This window comes from Phocoena phocoena, chromosome 21, assembly GCF_963924675.1.
Source record: "Phocoena phocoena chromosome 21, mPhoPho1.1, whole genome shotgun sequence".
NCBI lineage: Eukaryota > Metazoa > Chordata > Mammalia > Artiodactyla > Phocoenidae > Phocoena > Phocoena phocoena.
In genome coordinates, this window is record NC_089239.1 from 12499270 (window position 1) to 12514385 (window position 15116).

Consider the following 15116-nt stretch of genomic DNA (forward strand, 5'->3'; position numbering starts at 1 on the left):
GATGTGAGTGTGTGCTGGCTGGGGCCCCGGGGGCTGTCCAGCCCGAGGCGGGCGGCCCGGCGGCGAGCGGGAGCGGGAGGCCAGGGGCGGCGGAGGGATGCTGTGTGCCCGGTGTGGAGCCGGGAGACGCCGCCCGCCGCCCGCCGCCCGCCGCCCGCCGCCCGCCGCCGCCGCCGCGGACCGTCCTGGCGCTGCGGCGGCCGGCGCCACGCAAAGAGCGGCCAGGTGTGGGGTTCCCGGGCAGAGGCTGGGGCAGCGCAGGCCGAGGGGCGTCTGCGATTGTTCTCAACACTCCTCCCCTACCCCACCCCACCCCGTGTGTCTGTTTGTCACTTGCAGCTGAAGATGGAAAGAGCCAGGCGAAGGGGAGGCGGCGGCGGCGGCGGCGGCCGTGGCCGCGGCGGCAAGAATGTAGGGGGCTCTGGCCTCAGCAAGAGTAGACTCTATCCCCAGGCCCAGCACTCCCACTACCCCCACTACGCGGCTTCAGCCACCCCTAACCAAGCTGGGGGCGCAGCCGAAATCCAGGAGCTGGCCTCCAAAAGGGTGGACATCCAGAAAAAGAGGTTTTACCTAGATGTGAAGCAAAGCTCCCGGGGCCGGTTCCTAAAGATAGCTGAAGTCTGGATAGGGAGAGGCCGGCAAGACAATATCAGAAAGAGTAAACTGACCCTCTCCCTGTCTGTGGCCGCGGAGCTGAAGGACTGTCTAGGGGACTTCATCGAGCACTATGCCCACCTGGGCCTGAAAGGCCACCGACAAGAGCATGGTCACGGCAAAGAGCAAAGCTCCAGGAGGAGACAGAAGCACGCAGCACCCTCCCCACCAGTCTCTGTGGGGTCCGAAGAGCACCCTCACAGTGTCCTCAAAACAGACTACATAGAGAGGGACAATAGGAAATACTATCTAGACCTAAAGGAAAATCAACGGGGTCGCTTCCTAAGGATAAGACAAACCATGATCCGGGGAACTGGCATGATAGGTTATTTTGGCCACACTTTGGGCCAAGAGCAGACTATCGTCCTCCCAGCACAAGGGATGATTGAGTTTCGGGATGCCTTGGTTCAGCTCATTGAAGACTATGGCGAAGGGGACATAGAAGAACGCAGAGGTGGAGACGATGACCCAGTCGAACTCCCAGAGGGGACTTCTTTCAGAGTGGACAATAAAAGGTTCTACTTTGATGTGGGCTCTAATAAATATGGAATTTTCCTGAAGGTAAGTGAGGTGAGGCCACCTTACCGTAATACTATTACTGTTCCATTCAAAGCTTGGACAAGGTTTGGGGAGAATTTTATCAAGTACGAAGAAGAGATGAGGAAAATTTTCAACAGCCATAAAGAAAAGAGGATGGATGGCAGAAGGGCCAGTGGTGAAGAGCAAGAATGCCTCGACTAGAATGAAATTGAACTCCATCAGGCAAAAGTTAAAATCATAAATTGGCTAAAAGTACTGATCCATAATCATTTGAAGAAATTTTTCCTCTTTTTTTGGCCCTTTGTTATGAGTAATACCTCTAGTAGTTATACTTCAAGGAGTCTGATTCTCATGTTATGTTATCCATAAAACACTATAATTCTTATGGGAATTTCAACCTTCCCAGAGCTAAATAGTTTAGCTGCTTCAGCTGCTCCAGACTATTGAAGTATGCAAATCAGCACAGTGTGACATTCTGACCTTCTAGATACCATAACTAAGATTAACATTGCACTATGACATAAGCCTAAAAAAAGATACATATACCTAATATGTAAGTGTGAATTTCTATTTAACAAGTTCCCCCAAAAAAGTATTCCATTCCTACTTCATTAAAAGCTGCTAGGATTACCTGTAGGACAGTTACCACAGAAACAGAAACTGACTTCTATTATAAATATATTTATTTACAAAAGTACGAGTAGAAATATATTAAATGTCCATTGGATAACTGAATATTAAACAGTACCATTAAAGAATCGACTCTTAGAGTTACTATAGTATTCTATAATTTCAAATTTTGTGGTGACCCTACAGTTTATACTTGCCATATCAATGCCATGAGAGAGTTTTAATTGGTTATCCTAAGCTAGTTACAATCCCATCTTCACCTCTGATTATTGTACCATATATTATTATTGACTTTCCAAAGTTTCAGGAATTACTTTTATGTCACTGTTGCGTGGGAGGCTTTGCTATGGAAATCTTGATATTTTAGCTTTTCATGCTAATTTGAAGGTTGTGAGAGGTTCTTTCCCAAAATACATCATGGACTCAAGGTGTTATATTTTATGCTGCTGCTTTAGCACTGTTTCAGAAGGGTTGGTGCACCAGTTACCTGATATAAAAATAATCTGTAGTAATATATTTTAGTAGCACTTTTGCAGTTGCTGCCCTGAAGTCCATTTCAACACTTACAGTATAAACCTGACTTTTAAAGGTGTTTTAATTCCAGGAGGAAAAAAAAAGTTTTTTTCTAAAAAGCATTTAGAATAAATATACAATTTCAGCCTGGAAAAATATAATTTGAAGATTGGTTATAAACATATTTGAAAGAATAATTCAGGCATTTTTCCAAGGTGCTCTTTATGATACTTTACACAAGGTTTACTTTACACAAGACTCACCCACTTACTGGTATTAAAAATTACTTTCCAGGAAGTGCCACAGCAATTTTTCAACACCCAAGCAATTTTTTAAACAAGTGGATATAATGTATATGTGTGCCAACCCACCCTGTATTAACTGACTGAAATTTTATCTGTTGAGCTGCATTTTATCTGAATGAAATTACTGTCTTTTATCTTGGCTTTATTCACCTCCCACACAATGAGTCCATATAATCATGTTTAGAAGCCAGACACTGATTTCAGCCCCCAAATATAGCTCTCATTGATGAGAGCTGGCTGCATGGATTGAGTTCAGAATGTAGCTCTTCTTTTATATGCTATAAGTAATTCACAATTATTTTAACAGTTGATTTCCCTCCAGAGGTTTGTCCCCAAATACACTTAAGTAAGGTCACTAAGAAAACTTTATGATATGAATTAAGAAAATTAATTTCACTGATTTACGTTACTTAAGAACAAGCAATCAGTAACCTAGACATACATACTGGTGTTGGCTTACTGATTGTATTTCCAGTTTCCTCAAAGTATAAAGGAATCTCCCCAGTTCATTATAATTGTGGGCCATCTGGATCACTATGGACCAGCTGAAGGTTAGAAGATGGTGTTAGGACTAGAGTTAATAGCTCATGGCGGGTGTTGAGACTCTAAAAGTAGCAAGGATCTTTAAACAGTCCTCACTGTAAAATAACTATTCTAGGCTTGATAAAAAGTAGTTTTGGGGTATGTGAAGGAGTGGTGTACACTTGAATTACTGTACTACTGATTGCTTTGCTGCCCATCTTAGTGCCTATTAATAATAATCAACCTGTCAGATTTTGGCAAACTGGAGCTGTGAATATTCCAGTATTTGAGTGTTCCTATCACTATTGCTGTGACTGTATACTCTCTCTTAAAACCTTCCCTTCTAAAATATTTATATCTGTTAAATCTAAATAATTTCCTTCTTGGTTTTTAGTCTGGTAAGGTTTGAGTGTGTGTGTGTGTATATATATATATACATACATATATATGTATGTATATATATATATACACACACACACATCTATGTGTGTGTATATATGTGTTATATATATACATACACATGATACAATGTCAGACTTAAATATCTTTAACTCATTGTATATAAATATTATTAGTTTAATTTTGCATTAATAATTTAAGTGAAAAATTGGTTAGGCAGCCAAATTTTCTACATTGTATGCATACTTCAGAGTTTTTACCATCTCAAAGCTACAAACTGGATAGATGCATATGTACCGGCAGTTGAATATACTTTAGAATCATTAAGCCTTCTGCCAGTCCTTTTGTCTCATTTTCTTCAAAGTTAATGTTCACCGAAAAATGAAATGATGCTATGAATTTTTTTGATACTTAAAATTTCCAGTCATTCATTAGCCATAATCAAATAAGATCCAATCCAAAACTCTGGTATTAGGACATGTACTGAGATGTATCTTATAAAATATGCTACTATTCTTATCTGTGCAATATACATTTTATTTATTGTCATTTGTAACATAAATGGAGCTGCAAGTGTACATGGTACTCTTCAAAATAATAGGATCCCTGCCTTGAAGACATAAAACTCTTAAGGCAACTGGATGTTAGAATTCAAAAAGTGAGCATTAAAAGTTAGTAACCAAAATTACTAGTTCACTATATAATTCTAAAACACTGATGATGTTTGCACATAATAATTCAAGCATAATGTGGTACAGACTCAAAACTGTAATAATATAAGCTGATAGTATGAAATTTGGAAACGGGTCCCTCATAATCGTTGGCAGTGTGCTCCTACCAATTGAAAGCAGCACTAATCTGTTGCTTATATGCAAAAGGTGCAATGTATTATAAAAGTATTAAACTTCTGCCACATTTTATAATTTTCCTTGTTAAAGCCCCAAACTGCCATGTCCCTTAAACTTGAGTCAAACACAAGCTTATTTGCACTAAAGAGCATGGCCAAAAAATAAATGACAGGGTGGAAAAGCTAATTGGAACCTCTTGAAATAATTGGTTCTAATGGGAGAATTTCACATTTGTCTATTTGAAAGCTATATGGTCCAGGCAGACAATCTGTCAGTTCACTAATTTAATAATGCACTTTACCTTTTGTATATAAAAGATGTACATTTATGCCACTTGACCGGTGGGATGTGTTTCAATAACTATGTAGTTAGAATCTGTAGGGTGAGCTCTTGCATGCATATGTTTGTGTTGGAACTGCCGTAGTAACAAGTTTCCATTAAATCAGTGTAATGGAGAAGGGTAGAAAATGTTTCTGCAGCAAATCCCAATACATTTAACAAAGAATTTTAAAGTAGAGTTCATATTTGTATTCTTCAGGACTAGAATCAATAAAAAACTATTTCTAGCCCAGGTTAGTATTACAGTTGAGATCATATCTAATTGAGATTCCCCATAATACCCTGAAAATGAATTTTGGGAATTTGTGCAGACAAAAAAATTTTTAACAATTCTGTTTCATTGTTGATGTGTGTTTAAATTAGTAATGAAAAGACAGTACATGATACTATATTAGAATTAAAAGTGTGATTGGCTGATACGGCATCGTTAAGAAAACACCCAGACTAAAGAAAGTTCAAATTAAGGAAATGCAAAGAGCCTAAAAACAATTGCTAAAATAAATATGATATTATTTCAAAACTTGCAGAAGAACTAACTTTCACCAACCAAAAAGGGTATCAGGGGCCTTAGTGTATCCTTCCATCCTGAAAACTTCCTAAGATATACATTTGAAAACTAGATAATTGTTGCTTAATAATAGGTTGTATGTACTTTACTAACAACACTGTGTACTAACAATTCATCAAGAGTATACTATATTTACTGCATTCATTTTATATTTGTGGATAAGAATACATTATATATAGTGATCCTAGCTTAATATAATCTTGTATTTATATTGTAATTTTGCAAATATTTTCAGTAAAATAAACATTTATCTGAGCTGCACAATTTGAAGAGGATGAAATTGGAATACACCCTCAGACGCTCAGTTTTAATAAGCAGCTACCATTGAAAGTTGATGTATGTACTATCGTTCCTTTAGAATTTGTTTTATGGTTTATTTTAATACTTAAGTAAATAGGACTGAATTGCAAATTTGAAATAGTGTCCTGGAAATAATTTTTTCATAAGTGTGAGATTTTCTTTTTTCCTGCTTATTTCCAAATGTCTTTCACTGGAACTATTTGTAAAATCTTATTCCAAGCTTTATGTAAGAGCTTTGCTTAGTCATCACATAGTGTGAAGTTTCTCTTTTACCAAAACACCAAACATCTTTGGCAGGATAAAATCTAAAGTAAACCACAAAGAATTTAAAGTTGATTCTATGCCAACAGAATAAAACAGGTATAATATTTATAACTGCCAAATAAGATTCTTAAAATCTTTCTGGAGTTTCCTTAAAGATTTCTTGAATTTCATAGAGAAATATTGGCTTGTGGCTAGCCCATTAGAGGAAGAGAGTAGGGATGTTAGTATGCTGTTGAGACAATCTGTAGTCCACAATACTGTAGCAGTGAGGTACAGGAAAAATGTGTTTTTCCCAATTTCACGTCTTGTGAAAATTGAGTTTTGGGGGTTTTTGGGGGTTTTTTTTTTTTGCGATACGCGGGCCTCTCACTGTTGTGGCCTCTCCCGTTGCGGAGCACAGGCTCCGGACGCGCAGGCTCAGCGGCCGTGGCTCACGGGCCCAGCCACTCCGTGGCATGTGGGATCTTCCTGGACCGGGGCGCGAACCCGTGTCCCCTGCATCGGCAGGCGGATTCTCAACCGCTGCGCCACCAGGGATGCCCACAAATTGAGTTTTTAGATCACAGTTACTCTGTCATACCCAAATTTATGTAGAAAAACAGTTTATGTGCTAGTATATTTTCTTGTATAATGTTAAAAAAATAATCTTTTTTTTCCTTAATTTGACATGATTTTTTAAGTAATTTAAATTTATTTAGTCAATATTTTTGAATAAGGAAAACATGCATATAGTACAAAATTTAAATGGGCCAGATGGGTAGACACTGAAATGTAGCAACCAGTGTTACCAATTTCTTGGGTCTCCTTCTAGAGTTACTCTGCATATACAAACATATGTATTATATATACAGATATTCTTCTTAAACATACAGTTGGAAACATATCGTATACACTCTCCTGTACCCAGTTGTATCAATTTTAGATCTGTCATTATAAGTGAATTTTTTCCCCTTTTACCTAGATACCATACTTGATCTAGTTACCATAGATCAATTAAATGCATAGATAGTTAAATTTAATTTGAACTATTTATGACACCAAGGGAACCTCAAGGAAATTTCAAATGATTCCCATTGGAATTTACTCAAAATGCAAATATATGTATATATCAATTTTTAAATGTATAAATATTCAGTTTCCCGTCCCTATTTGAAACCACTTTGCCCTCCTAGCTCCCCCTCTTCCTTCCCTCAAAAAAGTATTGGTCTTTTTCCTGAGGTAATACAGTTCAGGACGTTAAGTGATTTACCCAAAGTCTATTTTAGATTAACTGTGTCCTCTAATGAAAAACACCCATGTTTAAAAGCTTTAATAAATTATCACTGTTAGTCAGTTTTTACTATTTCTGTTACTATTATTTTTATCCAAAGACCTTGCCATTGTAAGAGTAAATCAGCACTAGAACCATAGCAAAAGGTTATGATCCTGCTGAAATCTTTTGATTTATTAACATGAGTGTTTATAATGAGAAAAAGTATAGTTATTAATGAATAATTCACTTAGCATTTAGTCAAATCCAAGACTAAGCAAAGGGATAATGCTACTTCTGATTATTTAAAGCATTGATTCCCCATTGAGGGACCCAGAGTCCGTGAGATTTCCTTGGGACCAATAGGTACTAAGATGATTTGGGAAAAGAGTAAAAATGTAAGGGCTATGAGGTTACAAGTACAACTAAACCATCTCTATTTTCTGCTGTAAGAGTATAAAATAGCAAATATAATTGTTTGAAAATGAAATTAGCATAATTACTATTACTGAAAATATAAACAAAGTTGCTTTAATAGTTCCCCAACCCCTCCCCCTCAAAAGTCACAGTTCTCTTTTTATTCACATCAAGGAGGCACTTTAAGGTCACTTTTCTAATAACCACCAAGAAAAAATTATCTGAAAAATTAAAGGTCCCATACTTGAACCCTGAAGGATCCTATATAGTTATGAATTAAAGCAACCAATTAAGAGTATGTGGGTTGAGAAAGAATTTCTCAAAGAGTATGTGGGTTGGTGTGTGTAAACTCTATGAAAATGTTAAAAGGTTTAAAAATTAAAGCATTGGTTTCAACTTTAGAATAATATCTTCATAAGTGATGGAATGATTTTCTGTTTGTAACATGGAAAAAGTGTTGTTAGAAAACAAGATTCTCTTAAACATTTATTTTTAAAGCATAAAAGAGTTTGCTTCTTTTATTTTAGTGATGAATAACTCATTATCCTTTGCAGAATCTGTAACATTGGTAAAGATCACCAGGTATTTATTTGTCGAAGCTTAAAATGGTTTATAGGTATTGTTCCTTATTTAAAGAGAGGGATCAAAAGGAAGGTAATTCACCTTCGGGAAGAGTTTTGCTTAAACTTAGGCTAAAAAATATTAATAATTTTCCATCCTTAATCAAGGAGTTTCCCATGTTGGCGCTTTCTGGTAAATTGTTTTCCAAACTTTACCTTCTTTGGAATATCCCTTGTGAGAAATTGCATAGTCTTACTGAGGCCAGTGGCATCTACCAATAAATAAAAGCTTATTGGTAATGAATTAGTGCTGCTACGGTGAGGTTAGTTTGTAATGTGAATATGAAGAAAATATTTAAGTGGAATATGCAGTTCCTCCTTTAGTGTTGACTTTTTTCTAAGATTGAATAGGCATTGTCCTTTCATTTTACCCCTTTATACTTAGTTTCTGTGTTATTCTATTCCAAGTATTCATTGTTCCCAGGAAATATTAGGAGTAAAGAAAAGAGAAAGTAATCCCTAAGAAAAGTGTTCATAGTATTTAAAAGCTAGAGTCGCTCAAAGTGTAAAATTGGAGGGAAAGTGCTTTTGTTGGTTTTAGTCTTTATCAGAATAATGATATAAATCTGATTACTTTATTTGATCTGATTAGAGGCCAAATGTCTTTATCTGAGATGCCTGTATTTGGAAATATTCAGTATTTTATTTTTCTTAGAACAAATGATTCTGTAGGATAATACTCTTCTTCAGGATTTTATTTATGATTTGTTGTGGATTTGATGAAGTTGTTGCCTAGAGGTGGCAAATATAAAAGAAGAAATAGAGAAGAGAAAGGTGGTGGCTGATTATTTTGCTTGCTTATAACAAAAGAAATCAATCTAATAGAAATGAGATAAATAAGTCATTCTCAAAACTAAATCCCTGTTTATTTAACCTTTAAAAGAGCCTTTGAGAAAGAATAATAAGACCTAATTCTGCCAGTGTATGTCCTGACCCTGAGCAAATCATTTCACTTTTGTTGGGTGGTTTCCTTATATGAAACAAGAACAAGATTGTACTAGAAGCTAGGGTTTCCTCCTACTCTAAACTTCTTAAATTCTGTATTAACAGAATGTGAAAAAAAAATTGAAGAATAATACCCGGATTAGAAAGTATGAGTAAGAGATTCTCTCTTTATATTAAAAACAACTATAATAATGCACCAACCTGTGATGATGCCCAAAAGAACATGCAGAAGTGTCAGTTTTATAACACATATGTATCTCTCTAGCCACACAATAAAATTTCGTTCCTAGTCCTAAGACCAAATTGTTATATACTTACTATATAACGATCCTATGCTTTAATTTTTTTTTACTTTTTTTTTTTTTTTTTTTTTGCGGTACGCGGGCCTCTCACTGTTGTGGCCTCTCCCGTTGCGGAGCACAGGCTCCGGACGTGCAGGCTCAGCGGCCGTGGCTCACAGGCCCAGCCGCTCCGCGGCATGTGGGATCTTCCCGGACCGGGGCAGGAACCCGCGTCCCCTGCATCGGCAGGCGGACTCTCAACCACTGCGCCACCAGGGAAGCCCCTGCTTTAATTTTTTTAAGAAATATTTTTATTATCTATATGAAGTGTCATTTTTTAGAAGTAGCATCACTTGTTTTATACATACTGTAATCATTTTCTATATTGCACGTGACAAAAGAATTTTTAAAGTTAACATCACTTTCTGAAATGCCATTGTTCCTGAAATAATCATAAATTACATTGCTAAACAATACACTGCAACTGTCACTGCATTGGTCCCCGAGAATCAGGTCCTTCCTTTGACCCCAATTTCCTTGGTCCTATTGAAGATCCTATGTTACAAATCACGACATTTAACAAAGAAAATCAAGAACGCTGAACTTCGAACCATATAGTTTTGCTATAGAGGACCCTACTAGGGTGTGCAAAGATAAAACATAATGAGTTTGTTTATTTGTTTGTTTTTAGCCTTGAGAAACTATAGAGGTTGGTGATTAGAGGGGAGGAAAAGCATCACACGGGTTTTTGTCTCAGAGGCATTTATTTAGGCATCCCAGTCCTCCAGTCATTGGTGCCACCACCACTGTCAACAGGGGACTTTAAAAGAGTGACACCTTTCTCCCTAAACCTGTCTTTTGGATGCCTATTTCTTTATCAAAGACAGTGTTTACGGGCAAGGAAAGCATATTTTGAAGTGCCTGTATACGTGTGTGTTTTGTCAATTTCAAAAAAAAAAATAATATCTGTGCACATAAAATTTGATTGCAGAAACGTTTAATAAAACAGTCTTTAGCCTGGTGGTGGTTCACACTAGCCATCTGATCAACAAATTCTATAGAGTGAATTGGCTGTTGTAGAAGTTGTTTTCCTCTCTTCTCTTTCTCCTCAAATAGCAGATCGATCTTGATTGCTTCTTCTTCAGTGTAGTTTGAGATCTAAGTGGGATGGGAGGGAATAATTTCGTTTGGCAGTTCTTTACCCTGGCCATTTTGTAGAAATTTTCCTCAGTTTCCCATTTCAAACACTCCAAGCAAGCTTACCAAAAGAACACACCTAAGTGACAAAATTACCCAGCAAATAACACAACAGAATCCTGAGATAATGACTTAGGAATACAAGACACCTAGTGTGTACACACCTAGTGTGTATCACACCTAGTGTGATAACTTTACTTATCATTTGCTAATTTACTTCAGAAACTGTATTTTATTTCTAGGTCCTTCAGACTAGCAGTGTGATTTATACCAATGATTGTCAGTCTAGAAATTTCAATAGGGTAAAAGAGTCTGAAGGTTCAGTTGAGTTATTATGGGATTTTATCTATCACTGTTGAGTAAATTCCCCCAAAAGGGTAAACCATGCTATCATCAGGGGTAAAAACAGAATTCTAAAACTCCATCACTCATAAATAACCTCCATCCCTGTGTTTTCCTCCCTTCTGTACACTGTACCCTGTTGAAAGTGGTTGAGAACACTAATTTCTCCCACTACTACTGTAGCCCCACTCCATCCTATTTATTTGTTCAGATGACTATTGAAACACTATAAAGAAAGATTAAAGCTGATCTTTGAAAATTTATAAATTGCCCTATGAACTACACTTTGGACTCTTAAGAAAGGGCTCCTGCTTCACTTAACTAATTTCAACACTCTTAACTGTACTTCTGTATAACAGTTTAAGATGAGTAGAAAACATTTCGCTTGGGATGATATATGGCCTAAAAGAGCAGTTACTCCTACTTTTCAGTACATAGTAGGTCTTCTGAAAATATTTTGACTAGCATGATTGACAGGTCATTTCAGAAATGAATTTAGCCTCTAGGAAAATTGCACCATGACCATTTTTAAATAGAAGGTGGTAACAAACGGAAGAGTCAATCAAGATTTATCAGTACTAATAACTATTACTTATTGAATACCTACCATGTTCTAGGCTTTGTTGGACCCCTTATATCTACTATTTCTAATCTTTGTATTATCCCCATTTTAATATGCTTTTCCAGAGGTTCAGAAATTGGTTCAGTGTTTCAGAATATAATATATTTGAATCCTTCCTGACACCAAGCCAAAGATTGTGCTCAGTTAGACCAGACTGCCTCTAAGACTTACTCTGAAATTTAACTCCCAACTAATAAAGCACAGTCTACCCCAGCCACCACTGTAAATAAATCTGCCTCTGATTACTGGGACGTATGGTGCTAATAAATCCAACTTATTTGATTTTTAGTATAGCTTACAGATTGAACCTCTAATCCAAACAAACTATTTCAAGTAAGTGTGAATAATTTTTTTCTCTTTTTTTTTTGCGGTACGTGGGCCTCTCACTGTTGTGGCCTCTTCTGTTGCGGAGCACAGGCTCTGGACACACAGGCTCAGTGGCCATGGCTCACGGGCCCAGCCGCTCCGTGCAGCATGTGGGATCTTCCCGGACCGGGGCACGAACCCGTGTCCCCTGCATCGGCAGGCGGACTCTCAACCACTGCGCCACCAGGGAAGCCCCAAGTGTGAATAATTTTTTAAAGGGATCAGATGATGAGAATATAGATGATTATCCCAATTCTACCCTAAGGGCATAGAAGAGACAAATTACTGTTCACAGTGGGTCTACAAGTTAATTTTTCATGAAGTGAAGTCAACTGGTTATGTTAAAAAAAATCTTATCAATATTGGTGAGAGTTTTACTGGGTGATTTTTTTTTTTTTGCAACTTTTTCTGCCATCCTACTCCTTCCGCGTTATTCCATTCATTTTCATATTTTAATTACCACGTTTCCTCTTTTTTTTTTTCCTTACCTCCAGAGGGATAAATTGTGATGAATGCCCTGTTTACAGATCCACAATTTTCTCCATTACTCTAGGGCTGTGGATTTCAAACTTTAGGGGAATTAAGAATCAGTTAGAGGGTTTGTTAAACCAGATTGCTGGCCCCTATCCCCAGAGTTTCTGATCCTTAGTTATGGGGAGTGAAGCAAGGATCAAGAATTTTTGTTCTGATACATTCCCAGGTGACCCCATGCTGCTGATCTGGGGACCACACTTTAAGAACCAATACTCTAGGCTGAGGTGATTTTACCTTAGCTACAAAAGATAGTATAGCAGAAACTTGGGTCAAAACAACTGTAGCATCTTCGTAGGAAAAAGATTCAGTGCTACTCATTGTGCTTTGAGAAATTTACAAATCTTAAAACAAGCAACTTTTTTTTATAAGTTGACTAGAGGTTAGGTAAAGAATTATTATCCTTTTTTACCCTTTCATTACATTTAATAACTCTTATTAGTTCCCTCTGATTTTTTTACAGCTATCTTGAGATCATTCTGATAGGAATTAACAATTATGAATCCTTATATGAAAAGTTTAGCTTTCAAATTTATGGAGACTGAAGCATATTTTTAATTTATTAAATAACTGTGTACAAGCCTTACTAAAGGAAAGTGAATAATTTCTATACTCAAGAATTGTTAATACAAGTTTTAGTGAATATTAAGTATTAGGACTTGAAGGGACCTTGGAATTAGTTTAGCCCCTTAAATTTACGTTTTGTGACATACTCCATGGAGCTCAAATGATTCATAATTACTAAAATAGGCTAAGTAAACAGAAAATAAAGGTTAAAGCTTAAAATGCTGCTTGGCTCTTAAGATATATGTGGATAGAAATACATAAATTTCTTTTAAAAGCATGTAATATTTTCACCGTCTTCCTGTGTCCTATCTATATGCATAGGATAGAGGAATTATATATATACTATGGTATATTTATGGTACTTTTTCAAATTAACAATTGGACCCATTGATTTAAATTTAGAGATACTTCACCTACTCATTGAGAATATTATTTGAAAACATGACTAACATATTTAAGAATAATTTATGTTTGCCAACCTGAAGAGATTCTATAATTAATGTGTTGATCATAATTAACAAAATGATATTTTATATATAAATCTGTATAATTAATATATATGACTATACATAGCCACTTAACAGCTATCATTTTAGTGGATCACATCCTATCAGAAACACAAAATTAATTCATATATAGACACTTGGCAGTTCTGCAAGTTCATTAACTTCTATTTCCAGCTTCAGTGATTAGTGCTCCAAAAACAATAAATGAATTCCTAATTTTGAAAAAGATTCACTGCTGATGTAACAGAGATACTCACCAACTCAAAAGGATCATTACAGGTGGTTAACTTTTTTTTAATATTCTCTATCCTGTTTGTATTATAATAACAATTAAAACTTTAGGTTTAAAATATTTGCCTTAGAATTATAATCTGAGTAGGCTTCAGACAGAATAGAGATTTATAGAAGATTTCACCTCAATACGAGGACAAACTTCAAGAAGTAGTGTTACTCCCACCCTTGTTATTGGAATTATTTAAGGCAGAGACTAGACATACACTTAATGTAGGATGCATAAAGGGACTTAATAAATGAGAAAAAAATTGGATTGTTATTTCTTTGAAAATTCTTTACAACTCAGAGAGAATTTCTTAGGAATAATACTTAGAACTTTTGCGTTCAGGTCTTCTGTTAATTTACCAGGTTTGATAAGTGTGATTTCAATTTTTCTAGTATTATTCTGAAAAGAGAAAAAGTTTATCACTTCCTCACACCCCTTGTTATTGCAAAACAACATACGAACCAGTTTTCAAATTTTCATGAGCTTTACTACTTAAATGAATTAGTTAAGACAAGTTCCATGAAATTTGCCCTACAAAATGAAGTATAACATAATTTTTATAAGAAATGTTTCACTTTTTTTTTTTGAAATGTTTCACTTTTAATCATTCTTTTCAGAAAGGATTATATGAAGGAATAAGTTTAGTATTTATGTTGCTGTTTCAAAAGTACCTTCTACAGGTTTATTTGGAAAGATGTAAGTGATAGTATGGTAAGTTGGAAAACCAAATTATTGGATATTATCCAATGAAGGTTTTCTTCATAAAAATCCGGAATAAATTATGTTTAAAGGTTGAAGCGAAAAAACAATATTCTCACTCTTCATTTTTTTCTTGCACTACTAATTTAAGATGGAAAGAAACCATAAAGTTTACTAATTTCATCTCAGATAATCTGTATTAGAGGTCAGGTTTCCAAGTAAATAGATTACTGTTGCAAATAATATGTGATTCTCTCCTGGAGAGTTTCAAGGCTTTGTAAAAGACAGAAGGGTAGCTGCGGCAATAATATCTAAATTCGTATGAAACTCAGTTCTCACTTGGAGAGTCCACTTTTTTCTTGTCATTTCTTCAGTTATTTCTGCTTTCTATGATTCTGTAACATTTCCAAATTTCAAAAGGACAACTAATAATACCTTCAAGAAAGAGACCTCAGTACGTTGAAATATATTACACCAAAGTCTATAAACTATATCTGTATTATACATTTCTAAATATTTAGCTAAGTAAATTTTACTCCTCTACAGAAATATTGTGTGTGTGTGTTTGTGTGTGTGTGTGTGTATAAAATTATGAAGAGAGACCAGTTC

At 36.0% G+C, this 15116-nt stretch overlaps 1 protein-coding gene across 1 annotated transcript in view; it reads left to right on the forward strand.

Moving 5' to 3' along the window:
• The first annotated feature begins 345 nt into the window (after positions 1-345).
• PURG (purine rich element binding protein G) overlaps positions 346-15116 on the forward strand; it is a 34279-nt gene continuing 19508 nt past the window's right edge. Inside the window, exon 1 of the mRNA XM_065899975.1 lies at positions 346-1218. Within this exon, the coding sequence (XP_065756047.1) occupies positions 346-1218 (873 nt within the window). The remainder of the gene's footprint in view (positions 1219-15116) is intronic.